The 25,000-nt window shown below is 32.4% G+C and overlaps 1 protein-coding gene across 1 annotated transcript in view; it reads right to left on the bottom strand.

Moving 5' to 3' along the window:
• Positions 1-13,562: 13,562 nt before the first annotated feature.
• thsd7ab (thrombospondin, type I, domain containing 7Ab) overlaps positions 13,563-25,000 on the bottom strand; it is a 96,969-nt gene continuing 85,531 nt past the window's right edge. Inside the window, exons 20-26 of the mRNA XM_073846982.1 lie at positions 21,427-21,601; positions 19,186-19,364; positions 18,810-18,894; positions 17,603-17,685; positions 15,984-16,197; positions 13,838-13,925; positions 13,563-13,707 (exon numbers count right to left, since the gene is read on the bottom strand). Of these exons, the coding sequence (XP_073703083.1) occupies positions 13,563-13,707; positions 13,838-13,925; positions 15,984-16,197; positions 17,603-17,685; positions 18,810-18,894; positions 19,186-19,364; positions 21,427-21,601 (969 nt within the window). The remainder of the gene's footprint in view (positions 13,708-13,837; positions 13,926-15,983; positions 16,198-17,602; positions 17,686-18,809; positions 18,895-19,185; positions 19,365-21,426; positions 21,602-25,000) is intronic.

Below are 25,000 nucleotides of genomic sequence, written 5' to 3'. Positions count from 1 at the left end.
ATGAAAGAACGAAAGAACAACAGACAGACAGATAGTTCAAAAGAACAATAGACAAACAGACAGACAGACAGACGATAGATAGAACGACTACAGACGGACAGAAACAGAAAGCTAGAATGAAAGAACAGACAGAAAGATAGATAGAATAAAAGAACAATAGACAGACAAGACAGATAGATATAGATATAGAATGCTAGATAGATAGAACGATAGATGACAGATAGACAGACTGACAGATAATCATGATAAGTATGTTTCACAGTGTTGACAGTATAGAAAAAAAACAAGCATCATCTAATTCCAGCCCCCCTGCAGTGACGAGTTAATGAGATAATTTAGGAAGATATAACAAAAACCCTTTCATCTCGTTCGCCTAATTTACATTTCAGAATTACTTTGATATGATACACAATACAGTCAGACATGCTGCTTTAGCACCAGAATGCTGTGAAACATAATTAACTTCATTTGAAGACTGACAGTTTTCCCAAACAGCTCCGGGCAGGATTACGGCTTTCCGATGGCAGATTTACAGGAAGCTGGTTTAATGGATTAGGTCTCCAGCAGTTCCACACCGCCATCACACCCCAGCTATAAATAAGATCAAGGTGTTCCCAGCTCAGAGTTCATTTCCCAAAATGGAAATTTATGGACTTGTAACATTCATAAACATGACTCAAGCAGCCAGGCGAGGTAATGCATGTGAACAAAAGCACCTTCCTCTTGGATTTAAGTACGATTATGTATGATGGAATGCCAAGTAAATAGAATAGAACTTGCGCAGCGATCATTTGAATGATTCTTCTTAAAACGATGAATTAAAATAGTGACACGTTTGAAAATTATGCTATACCTTTGAAAGCATTTCTAAAGATCATATCAGCAACTTTTTTTTTTTTTTTTTTTACAGTGCAATCCGTCAGTCAAAAGAGGAATGAAATTCACCTGCAAGGATGAAATCATGACATACTGTAACTCATCTGAAACATTCCCAGAGGGAGACACTACCTCTGAAACCAGCGCTCTCCTAAAGTTGAAAAAGAATCTATGATTGAGCCGAGAATATTAGTGAATAAATCAGCAAATTGTGATTTAACTTCACACATTGTGGGTAAAAACATAAACAGCGATGTAATCAGATGAAGGCAAAGTTACTGCAACACTTGAGCAATTCCATTGAACACGTCCAGGCGGTAAAAAAAAGAATACCCCCCAAAAATCGAAACTTATGATATTAAGTCAATAGCTCTTTTCAGAGAATTCGTATATTGGATCTTTATCTCCAGGGGTCAGACACTTACAGTCAGACTTATATATTTATATAAAAAAGCAATAATCCTTTTGAGGCTCAAGCACCACGTTGCCTCTTATTTCAATTAGAGACAAATCGATCTGAGGTGTGAGCTGGACCTTATACAGAGAAAGGAGGAGGCAAGACTGAAGAGGCAGATGTTGAAAACAAAATACTACGTCTGGTTCTTCAGCTTACAATGTTGGAATGGTGCATTATTAACAGTATATGATGAGAAATCCTGCTCTGATGAATACTGCAGAAGATCTCTAAAAGCACTATGAATGATAAACTGCAATTCGAAGTACATTTGTTCACATGATGGGAAAAACTGCTGACGTTTGTGAGCTATTGATCACTCCAGCGCAGTTTCCAAATGGCAAGTTAAACATTGATGGCAAATACTGTACATTCCTTCATATGATATTCCTAACCAACCATTAAATTAGAATTCCTGACAGAAGCAAAACTAAGCAGCAGCATGCATGTGTGTCTATACTTTTAAAAATAAAGGTGCTTCACGATGCCATAGAAGAATCTTTTTTTTTGTCTAAATGGCTCCATAAAGAACCTTTAACATCTGTTTCACAAAAGGTTCTTTGTGGTGAAAGGTTCTTCAGATTATAAAAAGGTAAGAAAGAAATGGTTCTTTAAAGAACTTTTGACTGAATGGTTCTTTGTGGAACCAAAAATGTGACCCTGGACCACAAAACCAGGCTTAAGTCGCTGGGATATATTTGTAGCAATAGCCAAAAATACATTGTATGGGTCAAAATTATCGATTTTTCTTTAATGCCAAAAATCATTAGCATATTAAGTAAAGATCATGTTCCATGAAGATATTTTGTAAATTTTCTACCATAAATATATCAAAACTTGATTTTTGATTAGTAATATGCATTGCTAAGAACAGGTTTTCAAATAGTTGCATCTCAGACAAACATTGTCCTATTTTAACAGACAATATATCAATGGAAAGCTTATTTCCTCAGCTTTCAGATGATGTAAGAATCTCAATTTCGACAAATTTACACTTATGACTGGTTTTGTGGTCCAGGGTCACAAATGGTTCTTCTATGGCATCGCTGTGAAGAACCTTTCAAAGCACCTTTATTTTTAAGAGTGTAATGCAATTTAGATCCATTATTAATGATTATTTTATATATAGGAGGGCTTTTCTTTCAAGTTTTGGTCAACATCTATTTCAATAAGGTTTGCTGGACCTCAGATCTAATTTGACAATTTTAGGAGTTTTTTGGGCACATCAGTCTGGCAGTAGCACTATAAAAAACGATTTTTGAGCTTTAAATGAAATTATTGGACTGCTTTAGTGTTTTACAAGGACTGTTTTACAAGAAAATGCTACTTTTACAAGTTTTCTACTTTAGAGTTTCACATTTAATTTAATGTGTTACTTGCTGCTTTTTTGTAGTTGTTAAATATACTACCAATTTCTAAATAAAAATGTATATAATATAACTGTGCAACTTATGACTTATATTTAATTAAATGTGACCCTGGACCACAATAAGTAGCACATGTTACTTGCTGCTTTTTTGTAACTGTTAAATTTATGCTTATACACATTTTTTGGTTTTTACATTTATTATTATTATTATTTTGCAAGTGTAAATCATCCTAAACAGGCTAAGACCATAAAAATGACAAATTGTTTTTGTTTGTTTGCTTGTCTGTTTTTGGTGGTTAAAAATGTCAAGAATTTTAGAATTCCTTTTGGAATTTCTGGAATAAAAATTTCTATAACAATTAAACAACTATTCAAATGATTGTTACATTCATTATTAAATATCAAATCTTCCAAAGAGGTTTTATCTATAGTTCTAACTGGAGAACAAAACACAAAATATATGTGACCCAGGACCACAAAACCAGTCATAAGGGTCAATTTTTTGACATTGAGATTTATACAAAATAAATGAATTAATAAGTGTTCAATTGATGTATGGTTTGTTAAGATAGGACAATATTTGGCCGAGATCCAACTAACTTAAAATTTGGAATCTAAGGGTGCAAAATATCTAAATATTGACAAAATCACCTTTAAAGTTGTTCAAATGAAGTTCTTAGCAATGCATATTATTAATCCTAATGATTTTTGGCATAAAAGAAAAATTGATAATTCTGACCCATACAAGTGTATTTTTGGCTATTGCTACAAATATAACCATGCTACTTATGACTGGTTTTTTGGTCCAGGATCACATTTAGTTAAATATGTTACTTGCTGCATTTATGTAATTGTTAAAATTACTACCAATTTTATTTTTTACATTTATTATTATTACCATAAACAGGCTAAGATCGTAAAAATGACCTTAAACTGTGAACTGTGGTTTTTTGTTTGCCTATTTTTGGTGGTAAAAAAATGTCAAGAATGTTAATAGAATTCCTTTTGGAATTTTGGGAATAAAAAAACCCATAACAACTATTCAAATTATTGTTGTATTTATTAATAAATATCAAATCTTCCAAACAGGTTTTATCTATAGTTCTAACTGTAGAACAAAACACAAAATATATGTGATCCAGGACCCCAGAACTAATCATAAAGGTCATTTTTTTTATTATTCTTTTTATTTATACATATAAATAAACTGAATGAATTAGCTTTATTTGAAACTATTTAAAAATCTGAAATCCGAGGGTAAAAAAAAAAATCTAAATATTGAGAAAATCATCTTTAAAGTTGTCCTAAAAAAGTTCTTAGCAATGCATATTACTAATCAAAAATTAGGTTTTGATATATTTACGGTAGAGAATTGACAAAATATCTTAATGGAACATGATCTTAACTTCATATCCTAATGATTTTTGGCATAAAATAAAAATTGATCATTTTGACCCATCCATTGTATTATTGGCTATAGCTACAAATATACCTGTGCTACTTAAGCCTGGCTTTGTGGTCCAGGGTCACAGAAGTATGCATTAAAGTAATTTAGTAAAATATCTGATTTACAGTATGACTGCTGTAATAAGACACAAATTTATTAATAAGGCATTCCAATACAATTAAAAACGAAAAAATACTGTAGAAATTCCAGGTTCAATTTGAAAATCTTATTTGATTCTTACAAGATTCGTAACTGATCTCATTAGGATTGAGTCTAAATTCCAATAGAAATCGAGTACAGTATGTATCCCTTAAGGATTTGAGTTGACTGGCTGTGGCTGTCTCCGGCGCTGAACATCAGACAGCCAAATACATCAAAAAGCAAGTTCAACACCCGCAGCAAAGATAAGTAAAAGAACTGGTGATAAAATGTAAATGTACTTACATCCTTAATGGAGAGGAGTATCACAAGACACGTCAAACTGCTCGCAATCATCATCATTTAGGAGGTTTCTGACTCTTGAACTTTTCTCGCAGCCGTTCTGATCCCTGTGAAATTCTCAATGGGATTCAGTGAAGTTCAGAGGAAGCTGATCTTCCTGATGCACGGCTCTTCTCTGCTCTGCGCCGTGAACACATGGTCACTCAGCTCCGTCTGACACTGACAGACGCTCGCTCGCACGAGGGAGGAACGCCTATGAATGTCGAGACGGCCAATCCTATGACTTTCATTAATGCATGCCTCCCATCTGTTTTCATAATAATGGATAAAACATTAAACTCATTGACAAACATAAGAAGTCTCATTCATACATGTTCAATACACCAGTATTTATTACCTGTAGGTCATCAGAAAACATAAGCTGTACAAAAAAAAAGACCTTGGTACTTTACAACATGACCATAATCAACAAAGATCAGCGAGACCACTTTGCAATGTACTAAACATTTCTGTGCAATAGAAAAGAAATGAATATGATTAATACTCATTGTTATTTACAAACAAAACTAAAGGTAAACATTCATTTCACCAGCTGCTAGCAGGACGGCCGGGTGAAACGACTCTAATGTAGCAGCGTAAATGAATTGGGGGAAAATAAGGAGAGTTTACCAATAAAAAGCATTTCTATATTACTACTATTTGACTGGAGGATTTCAGCAGGATTTATAGACTATCACATTTTAGGAATATCATATTCACGCTGATGCTTCTTTATATTTTTAAATATAACAGGTTGTTAAATTCAAATTAAATTTAATGAATACATATGAATACACATTGTATTTTCTTTTTCATCGCATTTAGTTTTTTTCCTAGAGGGGAGGAAGGGTAATGTATAGTCATTTGAAAATAAATTATGGATGTATAAATTTAATATATTTACGTCAAAAACCGCACCCAAGTGATTTACTGTTTGATGGCTTTGTACGTTTGTTGCAAGTGCGTGAGACAGCTCATATTTAAGATGTCATAATATTATACAATAAAATATATATCAGATCCAACAAAAGTGCTACACATGTACAATGACCCCAGAAAGTATTTGCACACTTCAGCCACACTTCATGTTTGGATGTTTTTGCATTAGACAGCACAATATCAAACCAAGTGAAATTGACCTAGTTTTAAAATGAGACGCTTTCAACGACAGATAAATTCATAACCTAATCTGTTGAGCTTTTTTGATGACTTCTCACAGCCCTTTGTAAAGCAAAATAAATGCAAATTAATAACAGGCCTATGTTTTATAATACATATTGGTTTATATATCAGTTACCACTTTAAATTAATTAGATTCTAGAAAAAAACTCTGATAAAAAGTTATATTTAAGCACACACTGTCATGTGAACAACCAGAAGGTAACTACACTGATTTAAGTATCAAAATTTATTAAATAAGCCGTTTAATGAGTTTGATTCACTAAATGTGAATCAGAGTCATTCAGGAATTGGACACACACTGGTTGAGTAGTTTTTGATTAAATTAATTTAAAATAGTAGTTCACAGGAGTCATTTGTTCGGGAATCAGAATTTACTGGATGTAAGTTTTGATTCACTAAAAAGAACTGTTCATAAGAGTCGATGGCTCAGGAATCACACTACACTGGTTGCATTATATTCTTTTGATTCAGTATAAAATACCAGTTCACAAGAGTCATTTGTTCGGGAATTGGACTACACAAGACGTTGTATGCTTCCGATTTTCTAAAAAGAACTGGTCCATAAGAGTCAATTGCTCAGAAATCAGATTGCACTGGTCACATTGTATGTTTTTAATTAAGTATAAAGTACTGGTTCACAAGAGTCATTTGTTCAGGAATCAGACTCATGAGAGTCGGTTGTTCAGGAATTGGTCTACAATGGTCACATTATGTTCCTGATTCAGCACAAAGTTCTGATTCATAAGAATCATTCATTTGGGAATCAAACAACATTGGATACGTGTCTTGGGGTTTTGATTCACGTAAAAGAACCAGTTCATAAAACTCATTAATTTGGGAATCAGACTACACTGGACATGTCATTTGTTTTCGATTCACTAAAAAGAAGCAGGTCTTTTGAATAATTTGTTCAGTAATGGCTCAGGAATCACACTACACTGGTCACATCAATTACTTATTGTACATTTTTGATTCATTAAAAAGATCCAGTTCATAAAAGTCAGAATTAGACTACTATGATTGGATTATGTTTTTGATTCAGCACAAAGTTGCGGTTCATAAGAGTCATTCATTTGCGAATCGGACTACACTGGAGGCATTGTATGTTTCTGATTTACCAAAAATAAGCAGATCATAAGAACAAGTTGATTCAGGAAGCAAACTACACCGGACGTGTTGCATGTTTTTAATTCGCTAAAAAGAACCAATTCATTAGAGTCATTCATTTGGGAATCGGACGACATTGGATGTGTTAAATGCTTTGATTCACTAAAAAGAACCAGATCTTAAGAGTCATTTGTTCAGGAATCAGACTACATTGGACGCATTGTATATTTTTGATTCAATAGAAAGAACCGGTTCAGTAGAGTCATTTGTTTGTGAATCAGACTACACTGGACATGTTGTATGTTTTTGCTTCACTAAAAAGAACCGGTTCATAAGAGTCATTAATTTGTGAATCTGACTACACTGGATGCATTGTATGTTTCTGATTCACTAAAAGAAGCAGCTCATAAGAGTCATTGGTTTGGGAATTGGGCTACACTTAACATGTTGCATGTTTTTGATTCACAAAAAAGAACCGGTTCATAAGAGTCATTCATTTGAGAATCAGACTACACTGGACACATTGTATGTTTCTGATTCACAAAAAAAAAAAGCAGCTCATAAGAGTCATTGATTGGGAAATGGACTACACTGCATATGTTGTAAGTTTCTGATTCACTACAAAGAAGCTCATAAAAACAGTTCATTTGGGAATCAGACTACACTGGACATGTTGCATGTTTTTGATTCAGTAAAAATAACTGGTTCATAAGAATCAGTCATTTGGGAATAGGACTACGTTGGACATAATGCATGTTTCTGATTCATTAAAAAGCAGCAGCTCATAAAAACAAGTTAATTCAGGAATCAGACTACATCGGATGTGTTGTATAGTTTTGATTTACTAAAAAGAACCGGTTCATAAGAGTCATTCATTGAGGAATCAGACTACACTGGATGCATTGAATGTTTCTGGTTCACTAAAAAGAAGCAGCTCATAAGAACAAGTTTATTCTGGAATCAGACTACACTGGACGTGTCGCATGTTTTTGATTCACTAAAAAGAACCAGTTCATAAGAGTCAATCGTTTGAGAGTCAGACTACACTGGATGTGTTGCATGTTTTTTATTCACTAAAAAGAACTGGTTCATAAGAGTCAAACGTTTGAGAGTCAGACTACACTGGACGTGTTGCATGTTTTTGATTCACTAAAAAGAACCGGTTCATAAGAGTCAAACGTTTGAGAGTCAGACTACACTGGATGTGTTGCATGTTTTTGATTCACTAAAAAGAACCAGTTCATAAGAGTCAAACGTTTGAGAGTCAGACTACACTGGATGTGTTGCATGTTTTTGATTCACTAAAAAGAACCGGTTCATAAGAGTCAAACGTTTGAGAGTCAGACTACACTGGATGTGTTGCATGTTTTTGATTCACTAAAAAGAACTGGTTCATAAGAGTCAATCGTTTGAGAGTCAGACTACACTGGACGTGTTGCATGTTTTTGATTCACTAAAAAGAACCAGTTCATAAGAGTCAATCGTTTGAGAATCAGACTACACTGGATGCATTGTATGTTTCTGGTTCACTAAAAAGAAGCAGCTCATAAGAACAAGTTTATTCTGGAATCAGACTACACTGGACGTGTCGCATGTTTTTGATTCACTAAAAAGAACTGGTTCATAAGAGTCAATCATTTGAGAATCAGACTACACTGGACGTGTCGCATGTTTTTGATTCACTAAAAAGAACTGGTTCATAAGAGTCAATCGTTTGAGAGTCAGACTACACTGGATGTGTTGCATGTTTTTGATTCACTAAAAAGAACCGGTTCATAAGAGTCAAACGTTTGAGAGTCAGACTACACTGGATGTGTTGCATGTTTTTGATTCACTAAAAAGAACCGGTTCATAAGAGTCAAACGTTTGAGAGTCAGACTACACTGGATGTGTTGCATGTTTTTGATTCACTAAAAAGAACCAGTTCATAAGAGTCAAACGTTTGAGAGTCAGACTACACTGGACGTGTTGCATGTTTTTGATTCACTAAAAAGAACCAGTTCATAAGAGTCAATCGTTTGAGAGTCAGACTACACTGGATGTGTTGCATGTTTTTGATTCACTAAAAAGAACCGGTTCATAAGAGTCAAACGTTTGAGAGTCAGACTACACTGGACGTGTTGCATGTTTTTGATTCATTAAAAAGAACCAGTTCATAAGAGTCAATCGTTTGAGAATCAGACTACACTGGATGCATTGTATGTTTCTGGTTCACTAAAAAGAAGCAGCTCATAAGAACAAGTTTATTCTGGAATCAGACTACACTGGACGTGTCGCATGTTTTTGATTCACTAAAAAGAACCGGTTCATAAGAGTCAATCGTTTGAGAATCAGACTACACTGGATGTGTTGCATGATTTTGATTCGCTAAAAAGCAGCTCATGAGAATCGTTCATTGTTTCACTCAGTATCGGTGGTACAAGAAACACTTTCAGAGTATTTTAGTACAGTGTTTCACTGCATTTGTGGAAAAATGCATGCACGAGAGGAACTGTTAATTGGTTCCCCATCTAATTCAATAACATTCAGACATTTTAAAGTTCATCTTTCATGTCCAAATACTTTGTAGGGCCACTGTATTTTGCATGTCCACTGTCCTGTCAGAATTGGCAACAATTAGTAACAATACTTCAGTATTTTTTTAATCAATAATAAGGCAAAAACTATCAGTCTTCCCATGAGACCCATTGTCTTGACACGTACATCATTCATATAATTAGATACCAGACATTGAAAATGGGGCATAAACCCCCAATCAAATACTGTCACAACCACTTTTCGACCAATTATTATAAAAATGTCTGAATGGAAAACTATAACAAAAAAAGACATATTTAAAGTCCGTTGAGCAGAAAAGACACATCATAGAAACTATACAATGCACAAATGAGTGAAAACAAAAGGACGTGAGGTCTTTAAAGAGTCCCACTCTGAGATTTATTTTTACACTTTCTCAGTTATCCCGTCTCATTGATGTGCTCCAGATTCGTATTCGTTTGCCATGAAGAATCGTCACTTTAGAGACATTGTTCAATGGCGAATGCTTTCCTTGCTGCACTAATATAGTGCAAAATAACACCTGGAATCAGAGTGGGACTTCCAGGAGAACATGATTTGTCTTGTTTTCACCTTCCATAGAAAGGCTGCATCTTCTGTGAGCAAATTCAGTCCATGATGTAAGTGATATCTCAAGTTCACAAGTTTCCTAACGTGTTTTATACTTTGTGATGTATGTTTTGGCATTGTCTGTTTTATAACCCCTTCCAAAAACATGAATCCTCTCAGCTGGGAAGCACAAGTCGGAAGATAGCTGTTCCGATAAGGTCCTGACCCGTTGTATAGAAGACCACTAGCTTGACCGCAGTTGCATAATTGACAAATACTTGTAAGTAACTGAATAGAAACAAAGGCATGATCTCACAGCATGTGGAGACGCGTGTAAAGGCTCTTCCAGAACAAGATCAAAGTAAAAACAAAGAATGAAGGTTTTCGTTTGCGGCTCTTGGATGTTTCCTCTTCTTGTAAGTTGGATTCAAGCATTTAGGGTCCGATATTTGAGATGATTAGGCATTTCTCATTTGAAGGAGTGTTTGGGTGAATCTCAAGAACATTTCTGGGTCATACTTCACCCCAAATACAAATGGTAAAAAAACAGGGAATTATATTTTTCATAAAAAAAAAAAAAAAAGAACCCTAAAGAATATTTGCATTGTTATATTTTCATGAGAATTAAGCACATTTACCCCAAACTCTTATTATTCTATTGTACAAACTTTCATATTTAACTATATTTCACAAAATTTGCATTAATACGTCATAATGTTTGTTATACTGCATTTAACTTGTTCTTACTTAAATAAAAAAATTAAATTCACCATTGAAAATATTGAGAATTACAAAAACACAGAGTAAATTGTTCAAATGAATTACAGCAAAAAATTTTAAATAAATAAATGAATGAATGCATTAATAAAAAATGGGAAGAATTTCGAATGTACAAAGGTGCTTAAATAGGCTTCGTTTCTTTTATGCAAAATATAATTACTTGTTTTTTTCTTTTGAATTTGGGGTATAATGTGACCTGGACATGAGATTCATCCATGTGCTGATAGGATGATATGATTCCATGATTTTTTCACGATGTTAGTTTTCTGAGAAGGGCTACATGTCCGCATCTCCATCATATGCCAGGGTCAGGGGTTTCAATCGATTATTATTTTGTCTCCGCTGAGGTTTCTTTGGCTTTTTGCTGAGGACAAAAGAATTTAAGAATGTGTGTAATTTATCTTATGTAAAACACATTTTACAGTACAAAAACACAGTATATTATATAGTTCAATACAAAAGTTTACATACACCTTGCAGAATCTGCAAAATGGTAATTATTTTACCAAAATAAGAGGGATCATACAAAATGCATGTTATTTTTTATTTAGTACTGACCTGAATAAGATATTTCACATAAAATATGTTTACAAATAGTCCATAAGAGAAAATAATAGTTGAATTTATAAAAATGACCCTGTTCAAAAGTTTACATACACTTGATTCTTAATACTGTGTTCTTAACTGAATGATCCACAGCTGTGTTTTTTTGTTTAGTGATGGTTGTTCATGAGTCCCTTGTTTGTCCTGAACAGTTAAACTGCCCGCTGTTCTTCAGAAAAATCCTTCAGGTCCCACAAATTCTTTGGTTTTTCAGCATTTTTGTGTATTTTTAATCCTTTCCAACAATGACTGTATGATTTTGAGATCCATTTTTTTCACACTGAGGACAACTGAGGGACTCATACGCAACTATTACAGAAGGTTCAAATGCTCACTGATGCTTCAGAAGGAAAAACTATGCATTAAGAGCCGGGGGGTGAAAACTATTTGAATTCGAAGATCAGGCTAAAAGTAACTTATTTTGTCTTCTGGGAAACTTGGAAGTATCTGCTGTAGCTTCTGAAGGACACTACTAAATGAAAAAATATGCTATTTAGGCAAATAATTAAAATGACCACATCTTCATTCTGTTCAAAAGTTTTCACCCCCGGCTCTTAATGCATTGTTTCTCCTTCTGGAGCATCAGTGAGCGTTTTCACCTTCTGTAATTGTTGCATATGAGTCCCTCAGTTGTCCTCAGTATGAAAAGAAAGGTTCAAATACACAAAAATGCTGAAAAACCATGAATTTATAGGACCTGAAGGATTTTTCTGAAGAACAGCAGGCAGTTTAACTGTTCAGGACAAACAAGGGACTCATAAATAACTATCACTAAACATACAAAAAAAAAACCATTGTATTAAGAATCAAGTGTATGTAAACTTTTGAACAGGGTCATTTTTATAAATTCAACTATTATTTTCTCTTGTGGACTATATGGAAACATTTATGTGAAATATCTAATTCAGGTCAGTACTAAATTAAAAAATAACATGCGTTTTGTATGATCCTTCTTATTTTAGTAAAATAATTTACGTTTTACAGACTCTGCAAGGTGTATGTAAACTTATGACTTCAACTGTATGCGTGTGCATATTATGGCATATGATACAAAAATGAAAACATAATGTGTAAAAAATCATGTGATGAAAAATCATGATGATAAGGAATAGCTCAATTACGAATTATGATGAAACATAATAGGTGCCCTGATAGGAGCAAAATTAAGTGTAAAGCAGCTTTAACTTCATTAAAGACCACATTGTCCCATTTCTTTTTCAGCATTATTGCAACATATGATCATAAAAAAGTTGCTGCTCCAAAACCTAGTGAGTTGCCCCCATAGGCAACATTTTTTAATTTTTTAATTTTATTTTTTAGGTAACTTAAAACTAAATGAAAATGAAACACTGCAACTAAAATGCATTTCTTTCTTTCTTTTTATATTTCATTTGTATTTTTTAACCTATACTTTATTTTCTAGTGTTCATTTTGTTGGCTATTTGTTTTAGTCTTATTTTAGCCCTGTATCAAATATCCTTTTTAAATTTTTCATATTTAGTCAGCCTGGTCTATTTTTTATTTTTATTATTATTTGTTTATTTTTATTTAGTGAAGTTTTAGTTAAATTCTAGGAATTTAGTCTGGTTTTAATCAATAAAAAGACATTTTAGTCATGATGCAAAATGGTTAAACCTTATTATCACAATTATTTTGCTCAAAATCACTTTTTTCTTTAGAATTCATAGAATTTGGACTTTTTCTTTATTTGAGTTGCAAGTTTAAATCTTGTCATTTTAAATTCTAAGCTGGTAATTGAGTTTATATCTCGCAATTTTGACTTTCTCTGAACTCTGAGTTTAAATCTTGCAATAGTGACATTTTTATAGTGGCAAAATTTCTGACATCTGGCAACCACAATAATGAAAATGTATACTTTTTCTCTCCTTTTTATAAAAAAATATAAATATGCATTTAAATATAAATACGTATGCAATAAGTGTTTTTTCAATGGTTTTCGTTTTAGTTATTAATAATAGCCATGCATAAAAGGCAGCTGACTAGGTTTTGCAAAGAGCAATTTTTAAAAACCAGAAATTGGCGGCCTACCGGGGCAGCTTGATTCATTTAGCATCAGAACGTAAGGCACAGACTGAGGTGGAGGCATGAGGCAGAGGGGGCTGAGATGTCAGGACATCAGGAGCCTGTTTCTCCAGCCTTTAACTGGCTCTTGACTCTTGACTGGGCTGTTGGCACTCAGGGCAGGTGTACGTCAACTCATGGGCATCTGGGCCCATCCATACCACCGTACCGTTGGCAGAATCAGGCGTGCCAAGTGACCGCTGGATGGCACAGTAACTGCTGCTCATGACAGCGATGGAGGCATGGATGAGGGTGGAAATGCGAGTTAAAGAAAAACAGAACGCATGCATGGAGTGAATGAGAAAATGAAACGAGTGATGATGGAGCGAACAGAAAGGGTTGTCGTTCTTACCATGCGAGGTAAATCATTGACACTATAAATACCAGGAGGACAAAGACACCTGCCGCCACACCGTACACCCACGTCTTCAACTTTCCATCTAAAGAGGTGGAAGATATTTAGCATAGGCCAATAAACAGAAGCAAAATGCAAAACCATATAAAGTTGTTTGGTCAGTCTGTTTTAATGCCATGCCAGATTCCTTGGATATTTTCATGTTGACTAAAATTGAAATTCTGCTATAAAAGGCTTTAGATAAAAACTTTAATATATATGGAAGCTTGCGATAGTAATTGCAACTTTATCTTACAATACTTACTTTTTTCTTCGCTTACAATAGAATTCTATGTTACAATTGGATGTTTTAAAATAGTAACAGAGTTCATCAGTTTGACTTTTTTCTTTAGAATTCTCAGTTTATTTCAATATCTTGGAATTCTGACCTTCTCTGAACTCTAAGTTTTTCTCTCACAATTCTGACTTTTTTTTAATCTTTATTTTTTAGAATTCTTAGTTGAGGTCTTGCAATTCTAAATTATGTTTATTTAAATTGAGAGTCTAAACTAACATGATTCTGTACTAGTAATTGTGAGTTAATATTTCACATTTGTGATTTTTTTTTTCCTGACCTCTGAGTTTACATCTTGAATAAAGTAATTGCAGTATTTTATCTGACAATTCCAACTTTTTTTCTTAGAATTGCAAGTTTATCTCTCAAAATTGTAAATTATAAACTTGTAATTCTAAGTGCACACAAAAAACCTTTTTTTGGCTTGTTTTTATATCCAGTTTTTTTTCTGCCATGGAATAAAAAAAATTATATTTTATCTCACATTTCCAACTTTTCAAGTTTACATCTCACAACTGCAAATTATAAACTAGTAATTTTGAGTTTGCATCTTGATTTTTTATCTACCATGGGATAAAAAAGTAAATTTTTTGCAACTTTATGGAAGTTTATATCTTGCTTTTTTTTTGCCATGCAATAATGATAATTGTGGTATTTTATCTCACAATCTCAGAATCGCAAGTTTATATCACACAATTGCAAAATATAAACTAGCAATTCTGAGTGCACATTTTACTTTTTTTAGTGTAAAAAATTAAAAATAATACTTTTTTTTTGCAATTTTTTAATCTTACAATTCTGAATTTTTGAGATTATATCTGGCTTGTTTCCACCCTTGAATAAAAAAATATTAATTGTAATATTTTATCTCACAGTTCCAACTTTTTTCTCAGAATCGCAAGTTTATATCTCACAACTGAAAAATATAACCTAGTTATTCTGAGTGCACATTAAAAAAAAAATTCTCTCCATAGTGTAAGAAATTTAAAATAACATTTTTTTAACAATTTTTTTTATCTTACAATTCTGACTATTTGTGTTTATATCTTGCCTTTTCTGACTTGGAATAAAAAAAATATTAATTGTGATATTTTCTCTACAAAATATAAACTAGTAATTCTGAGTGCACATTAAAAAATGTTTTTCATCATAGTGTAAAAAATTAAAAAAATAATTTTTTGCTATTTTTATATTACAATTCTGATTGTTTGAGTTTATATCTTGCTTTTTTCCACCAGAGAACCAGAGTTTACAACTTTTTTTTTTGCCACAGGATAAAAAATAAAAATAAAAAGCACATTTAGGGTTAAAATGCATATGCATGTACAGTATAAAGCAATGTGTGAATTGTAATATTTGAGCTCACAATTCCAACTTTTTTTCAGAATCACAAGTTTACATCTCACAATTGCAAATTCAAACTTTTTTTGGGCCTTAGTGTAAAAAATCAAAAATATATTTTTTGCCATTTTTTTTGCAAAGTTTTTTGTTTTGATATAGTACTTTTTATTTTTTTAATATTGTGGTGGAAAAAAATGAATTGCAATATGTAAACTCTTTAGTGCAAGAAACGCAATACATTTTGAGAAAAAAAAAATCAATATAGCAATACTTACGTAAAAAAAACAATTGCAGCAAGTAATATTTTATCCTATGCCAAAAACAAGCTTCCATAAGAATTTATCCAGGGTTTACTATTAAAAATTACTTACAAAAAGTGTTGGCTGAGTTATATAATTTCCTAAAAGTACTTAAACCATCACAATTTTTAACAGAAACTGGAGAGAGAAATCGAAATGAAACATTCACCTGGTCCAAAAGGTTGCAGGTACCAGGTGCGTCCGGCGCGGCCAGGCTGTACCGTGGTGGGTGGGGTGGGGTTGATGGCCCGGCTGGTTTTCACATCAGCTTTCTTGTCCCCTGCAGTGGGGATTTCGAGCACTGGTATGGGTGTACACTGCTCCAGCATCCCCTCGGCTGTCAGCACCTCGGTATAGCCTTCCTCGCACATACATACGCCCTCCTGCAGGGGGCAGCAAAGATACATAAATACAACAAATATGCTTCTGCTTCCTCTCAGAGCTCCTGACCCAATTGCCAATTCACACCCAAAACATATTTTTTGCACTGCCAGTTCCATTTCTTTTTTGTATAAATGGCTAAAATAGATAAACAAGTTCAATATATTTACATATTTTATTCTATGCCATAAAATACAGTTGAGGTCAAAAGTTTACATCCCTCTTTCAGAATCTGCAAAATGTTAATTTTACCAAAATAAAAAAATGCATGTTATTGTTTATTTAGCACTGACCTGAATAAGATATTTGACATAAAAGAAGCTTACATATAGTCCACAAGAGAAATAATAGTTGAATTTTTAAAAATGACCCCGTTCAAAAGTTTACATCCCCTTGATTCTTAATACTGTGTTGTTATCTGAATGACCCACAGCTGTGTTTTTGTTTAGTGATAGTTGTTCATGAGTCCCTTGTTTGTCCTGTTCAGGTCGCACAAATTATTTGGGTTTCCATCGTTTTGTGTATTTGAACTTTTTCCAACAATGACTGTATGACTCCATGTTTTCACACTGAGGACAACTGAGGGACTCATATGCAAGTATTACAGAAAGTTCAAGCGCTCACTGATGCTCCAGAACGAAAAACAATGCATTAAGAGCAAAGGGGTGAAAACTTTTGAACAAAATGGAGATGTTTACATTTTTCTTATTTACCCTAAGTATCATATTTTTTCATTTAGTACTGCCCTTTAGAAGCTACAGAAGATAGTTACATCTTTCCCAGAAGACAAAATAAGATAAATTGACCCTGATCTTGAAATTTAGAAAGTTGTAAAATGCAATAACATGGATTTTGTATGATCCCTTTTATTTTAGTCAAATAATTAACATTTGCATATTCTGAAAGGGGATGTGAACTTTTGACCTCAACTGTATATCACTCACTAGTGTGCTTTTACAGCCTCGTTGGGTTTATAATCATGCTCTTGCAATATGTCTTAACTCTTCTCAATTTTCCAAGAGATGTCTGAAGCTTATGGATTGTGATTCGAAGTCATGTGACTGTGTACTTCGTTTATAGCCTATGTTTAGCATTTTACTTCTGGTGATTGTATTCAGGCGTCAAAAAGTTGTATAAAACATCCACTTGAAGTACTGCATTATTTGTTCAGCCATGATCTTGCACTAATTCTAATCTTAAAATGATTCTTGCAAACACACAAAAAAGCTCATTAAGCATGGTTCAGAAATAAAGATCAACTGCATCTAAAAATAAAAACACAAGTACAGCTTATGACCATGAATTTCTGTTGCATTCATTACGATAATTGCAGTTTGAGCAACTGTCTGCAGTTACAGACTCTCGGGCTCAGAATTGCAGTAATCCCACAATCCTCTTGTGTCTTACCTCTGAGCAGAATGACTGTGGTTTGTCACAAGGTGGATCACATGACTGGTCCGTCCCTGGCAGAAGCGCTGGAGGGCATCCACCTGGAAGAAATAACAGGCCAGAGATCATTTTCAAGCTTTTGACAACTGTACATACTATATAATGCATAGATGTTAGTATCACAGTCTCCTACATGTTCTGTAGTGCGTCATGATAATATACTCCAACTAGATCACTGTTTTTAAAAGAGCACTTTGCTAATTTGTTTATAATTATTATGCATGCAGCTTTTATGAGCTCATTTATTTAGACACTACAAAAATTAATTTGTCACATCGCAGGATCATTAAACATGACCTTGTGAAGGCAAAAGGGCATTTAAAAGTGGTGAAAAACTTACAAAACATTCTGATAGGACTTTATACTGTACATGCATAAGCATTTTAACCATAAATATGCGTTTTAATTTTTATCTTGTGTCAAAAAGAAACAAAAATCAAGATGTAAACTCAGAATTACTAGTTTATAATTTGCAATTGTGAAATATAAACGTGTAATTCTAAGTCAGAATTTTTAGATAAAATATTGCAATTACTTTTTTACTCTGTGGTGGAAAAGATATAAATTCAGTCAGAACTGTGAGATTAAAAGTCGCAAAAAGGTACTTATGTTTTTTTTTTATCCCATGGCGGAAGAAAAAAAATGCTATTTGTAATTGTGAGATATAAACTTGCAATTCTGAGAAAAAAAAATGAATGGTGAGATAAAATATTGCAATTACTTTATATATGGGATAAAAACTTTTTTGTGTTTACATCTTGCTTTTTCTGCTATGGAATAAATAAAAAGTAATTGTGACATTTTATCTCACAATTCAGATTTTTTTTCTCACAATTGCAAGTTTTTATCTCACAATTGCAAATTATAAACTCGTCCTTCTTTTATATAAAAAAAAAACCTTAAGGCAAAAGGGCATTAAAAAGTGCTGAAAAACTTACAAAACATGCTGATAGAACCTAAGATGTACTCACTACTTTATACTGTACATGCATATGCATTTTAACCTGAAATCTTGATGTTATTTAAAAAATTCTACAGGCACTTTATGCATCAATGACCCATAAGCAAAGAGGCTCTGATGGTTTGTATTAGTATCTGTTATTCCTCATTGTCTGCTCATTCAAGTGAACTAAAGAAACAAATGTGAAGTGGTGTAGTACAGTACCTGTGACATTTACTCCATCCGAGCGCTGACACCAGATCAACTGAGGATTGCCCATCCACTGGTACTCATAACACTCTCCATCTAGATGGAAATCAATAGAGTGAATATGCATTCTGCAGCCGTACACTTTTAGACAGTTGTAGAGAGACTCGATATAGGTGCTTTCATACAATCTTGTTTAAAAGTACCAAAACTATTAGCCAAAACACTATGAAACTCAATGGCTACCGTCAACTGTTTGGTTGCCAATAATCTTCAAAATATCTTCTTATGTGTTTGACAGAAGAAAGAAAGTCATACAGGTTTGCAACAAGTGGATTGTGAGTGAATGATGTAAGTGGATTATTTATGCGAAGGAAAGAAGAGGAACATGTATCTCACTGCTGCAGGGCCGGGACTGCCACTCCTGATCGGGGCACTGAGCGATGTTCTCCGGTTCCTGTGCGATGACAGCACGTGAACGGACCTGCACTGGTGTGAAGTCCAAACGCTGACCTTTCACACACACGCTTTGACACTGGCTCCAGTCGGACCACTCCATCAGGTAACAGTCACCTGAACAGATCAACAATATAACTAACTCAATTTAGCCTGATAACAGCTGTGAAACTATAATTTAACATGCAACAATCCACTTATTATCATTTAAAGTAGCTCCAAAGTAGTCAAATCTATCATTATAAGAAAGTTTTCTACCACAGAGAATATTTAAAAAGCTGGGAATTACACTGAAGCTATTGAAGGGGATAATATTTTTAGATTATGTATTTTAGAATAATAATTATATATATATATATATATAAATATCTTAAAATATTTTAAAATATATAAAAAATCTAATATAAAATTTTTTATCTTTTTTTATATATATTTAATATTTTAAAATATTTCAATATTTTTGTATTAAAATACTGGGAAATACACCAAAGCTATTGAAGGGGATAATATTTTTAGATTATATATTTTAGAATAATTATCAGATTATATATTTTTAAAACACATTTGTGGCACAAAACAATGAAAATCTCAAATGGGAGAGAGTAAAATATCTTAACATTTTTATTATATATATATTTATATAAATCTTAAAATATTGTAATATATATATATATATATATATATATATATATATATATAAAATGTAATATTAAAAATAATTGTAATCATTTTGTAATATATATATTTAATATTTTAATTTTTTATTAATATATCTCTCTCCCATTTGTGATTTTCACTGTTTTGTATATAATATATATATATATATATATATACACATATACACACACACACACACACACACACACACACACACACACACACACACACACACACACATATATATATATATATATATATATATATATATATATATATATATATATATATATTAAAATATATTAATATATTACAAATATTTTTCTCTATATTACCCAACCCTAATCTCTTTCTACATGTACTATATATATGTAAAGAGAGATTAAAGAGAAAATACTTTAGTCTTCAGTGTCACATGATCCTTCAGAAATCATTCTAATATGCTGATTTGCAGCTCAAAAAACATTTATTATTATTATTATGTTGAAAACAGATCGTTTTTTTCAGGTTTCTATGATGATTAGAAAGTTCGGATTAACAGCTTTCATCTAAAATAGAATTTTTTAGTAACATTATAAATGTCTTTCATCAAAAGTATTAATTTCTATATTTCTCTCCCAAAAATTAACTGATTCCAAGCTTTTGAATGGTATAGTGTATAAAAACTTTTTATTTTTAGTTAAATGCTGATCTTTGGATCTTTGTATTCATCAATAAATATTCACAATTTATTCATAAATACTGACAATAATAATAAATGTTTCTTGAACAATCAGCATATTAGAATGATTTCTGAAGGATCATGTGACACTGAAGACTGGAGTAACGATCCTAAAAATTCAGTTTTGATCACAGGAATAAATGTGACCCTGGACCACAAAACCAGTCATAAGGTTAACTTTTACAAAACTGAGATATATACATCATATGAAAGCTCAATAAATAAGCTTTCTATTGATGTATAGTTGGTTAGGATAGGACAATATTTGACTGAGATACATCTATTTGAAAATCTGGAATCTAAGGGTGCAAAAAAATCAAAATACTGAGAAAATCACCTTTAAAGTTGTCCAAATTAAGTTCTTAACAATGCATATTACTAATCAAAAATTACATTTTGATAGGTTTACAGTAGGAATTTTACAAAAAATCTTCATGGAACATGATCTTTACTTAATTTCCTAATGATTTTTGACATAAAAGAAAAATCAATAATTTTGACCCATACAATGTATTTTTGGCTATTGCTACAAATATACCCCAGCGACTTAAGACTGGTTTTGTGGTCCAGGGTCACAAATTACATTTTAAAATATATTCAAATAGAAAACAGTTATTTTAAATAGTAAAAATATTTCAGACTATTACTGAGACGTGAGAAGAAGAGACTTCTTTAAAACACATTAAAGAAAGCCTTAAAAGGGTGTATATAAACCATAAATTACAGCATATAAATAAGAAAAAAACAAAAAATCTATAGTGTTGCCATTCTTGGCTTGCTGTTTTTTTTTTTGTCTGTTACCAGGGCAGGGTAAGGTGCAGGTTTCCTCCAGAACAATATTCTTATCTCCGTCGACGGCTTGCTCCAATCCAGCACAGAGCTCTTCCTCCACAATGCTGCTCTTGCCATCGCCGGAGCCGTCTGATACAAAGCAAGACAGGTTCCGGAAACGCAGGCCCACCCCGCACACCACCTCCTACAACACGCATGCACACACACACACAGGTTCAGATGTGAGCGCGGAGCACTCATAAACACTTCCTAAATCCAAAGATCAAAAGCAGGATTGAAACGGAGGAGGATCAGAGAGAATAATAGAAGAGAAGACGAGCTTGACAGCAAGATTGGAAAACAAGGTGTTGGAGTTCCAGCGCGGGTCGTTAACGTATTCAGAGCGTGTGCCATTGGGCGACTAAGGTGTTTAGCTCCAGCTCCAGCTCTGTTGTACAATACAGACTAATAAACACTAAAACATTTGAATTTCATGAGTCACAATGAAGCCAAGCAGAAAAAAAAAGTTTGAAAGTTTGAATTTTTTTTAAAGAAATTTAATCTTTTATTTACTAATGATGCATTAAATTAGCACATTAACACATTAAGGGGAGATACTGCAGGTAAAAACTCGTTTTTTTTTTCATGCACCTGTCAATTTTGAGATTTTGGGCTTTTTGGTGTTTAATAAAGTGTTTTTCCAGACTAGTGAAAAGAAAACACCTAAAAGACACTGTTAAGTGTTTCTTTTATAGCACTTTATCTATTTGTGTCAATGGAGTTTAATTACAATCCATATTTTTAAAGGCCGTTTTCTCAAAATGAGTTTTTTCTTTTACACTGAGCCTCTTCAGTAGCACTTACACACACCAAACTTTACATTTTTATTCCTGTCTATATTCTGAAGGTTTTTACAGAGGGATTTGTTTATATATAAATGCTTAATTTTATACAACATTTTATTTCCTCAAAAATGGTAAAAAAAAAACATTTTCTGTCTGTTCTGTGCTTTTTCTTCCAAACCCATTTGACTCTAATATGTAAAAAAAAATTAAACAAGAATTTTGAAACTGACTTCATCCAGTGTTTAGATTTTAGTACTAGAAATGTATGAAAATTATTTGTATTAATATTTCATTAAACAATGCCTCATTTGCATATTTAAACATTTTAGAAAACTTGTAATACAATTTTTTTTTTACAATTATTAATATAACTAACTGGGTAAGTAAGGTGATAACTATTAGTTTTTTTTTACCCTATTCATTTGCAGCGTCTCGCCTTAAGATAATAATATAATAATGTTGATAATACAATATACTAACATATTAATTTCTAGTCTAAATACTCTAACTTTTGAATCTTATATTCATCAAAGAATGCTGAAAAATGCATAATTACCACAAAAATATTAAACAGCACAACTGTTTTCAACACTGATAATCAAAAATAATTTTTGAACATCAAATCCGCATATTAGATGATTTCTGAAGGATCATGTGATACTGAAGACTGGAGTAATGATGATGAAAATTGCATCACAGGAACATTACAAACAGATTACAAGTAGATTAAAATGATTTTAAAATAGAAAACAATTATTTTAAATTGTAACAATATTTCACAATATTACGGTATTTTTTATAAAATACAAGTTTTTGAACAGTAAGATTTTTAATGTTTTTTAAAGATGTCTCTTTCGCTCACTGAGCCGGTTTTTATTTGATCCGAAATACAGCAAAAGCAGTAATATTGTGAAATATTTTTACTATTTAAAATAACTGCTTTTTATTTGAATACACTTCAAAATGTAATTTATTTTTGTGATCAAACCTAAATTTTCAGCAACATTACTCCAGTCTTCAGTGTCACATGATCCTTCAGAAATCATTCTAATATGCATTTTTTATTATTATGATCATATGTTGAGTACATTTTTTTCTTTGATGAATATAAAGTTTCAAAGATCAGCATTTATCTGAAATAAAAAGCTTTTGTAACATTATACAGTGTTCTGTTCAAAAACTGAAAAGAAAAATGTTTAATTTTTTCTGGGAAAGAGATAGAAACGAATACTTTTATTTAGCAAGGATGCTTTAAATTGATCAAAAGTGATGATAACGACATGTTCTTCTGAACTTTTTATTCATCAAAGAAACCTGAAACAATTCTACTTTAATTCTAACTCTGCCTTCAACATAATAATGTTTTTTTGAGCAACAAATCAGAATATTAGAATAATTGCTGAAGGATTATGGAAGTAAAATACTGACAAATGTTTTTGAAGCAAAACAGGGTGCTGTATAGCACTAACTGAAATAAAATGCATCGTATTAACAGTGCTTGCATTTTAAGGTTGTGCAATTCAACATTGGTGGATATTTAGGCTGTGAATTTTTCAAGTGGAAACATAAAATTTCATTTGTAAAATTTTCAATGTTAATAATACAGATTATTTTAAAATATGACTTTCACAATTGCATTGTTTACAATTTCAATATTAAATATTCATACTATTTTAAAATACAAATTTAACAATTGCACTGTTCAAAATTTCAATACTAAATAATTTCCATACAACCTTTGATACTTCACAGGACATTTCGGTGCGTATTATTTCGCTTCCAAAAATTCACCGGTTCAAATTCGCCAAGCAATTCGATGCTACACATCCGGGTATGGCAGGAAGAGCAATTGAGCATCGATACAAAATCGACGTCTGTTGCTTTCCGTTTCACCAGCAGATGGTGAAAGCGAGTCTTGCTGAGACCATTTCGTCCGTGTACGTTTTATTCATTTATGAAATAAGCAGAAATTATATATGTATATGTATATGTATATATATATATATATATATATATATATATATATATATATATATATATATATATATATATATATATATATATAGGCTATATCTATCTATCTATCTATCTATCTATCTATCTATATATATATATATATATATATATATATATATATAGACATATTTATTTTTTAATTAAATGTTTTTTAATTAAATGTTTTATTTTACTGTACTTTCATAGCCACGGGAACGTTTCATTTTGCCAGCTTTGCCAGTTATTATAAATGTGGACAGTGTATATGCTTACGTAAAATGTTCGTATCAGTTAGGCTATATAATAAGTAACGCTTAGGCTTGAAAAGTCGGTGTTTCACGGTGTTCGGCCATCCACCAACGTAAGCTACTTGCCCACGTCCCACCTTTCGTTTTTTTTTTATAAAAATTGTATAATGAAATAATTTTTATAGAAATAACATCAATGTAGGTCAGCGGGACAACAGACAATCGTCCGCTTCAGGACGATACAGCAGGTGCAACAGCGCACGAGACGAGTGATCCTGCGAGATGATTGACACGACGATTAAGATAGATAGATAGATAGATAGATAGATAGATAGATAGATAGATAGATAGATAGATAGATAGATAGATAGATAGATAGATAGATAGATAGATAGATAGATAGATAAAGTATAAAATAGCAGATTTTTTTTTTTCTTTTTTAACTCTAGCCTAATATTTTATTTCCCCTGGGCCCACCCAGTTGGTGAGCGATCGGTCGATGGCAGAACACCGTGA

This window comes from Garra rufa, chromosome 9 (genome assembly GCF_049309525.1).
Source record: "Garra rufa chromosome 9, GarRuf1.0, whole genome shotgun sequence".
Lineage (NCBI taxonomy): Eukaryota > Metazoa > Chordata > Actinopteri > Cypriniformes > Cyprinidae > Garra > Garra rufa.
This window is presented reverse-complemented; position numbering and strand designations above follow the sequence as displayed.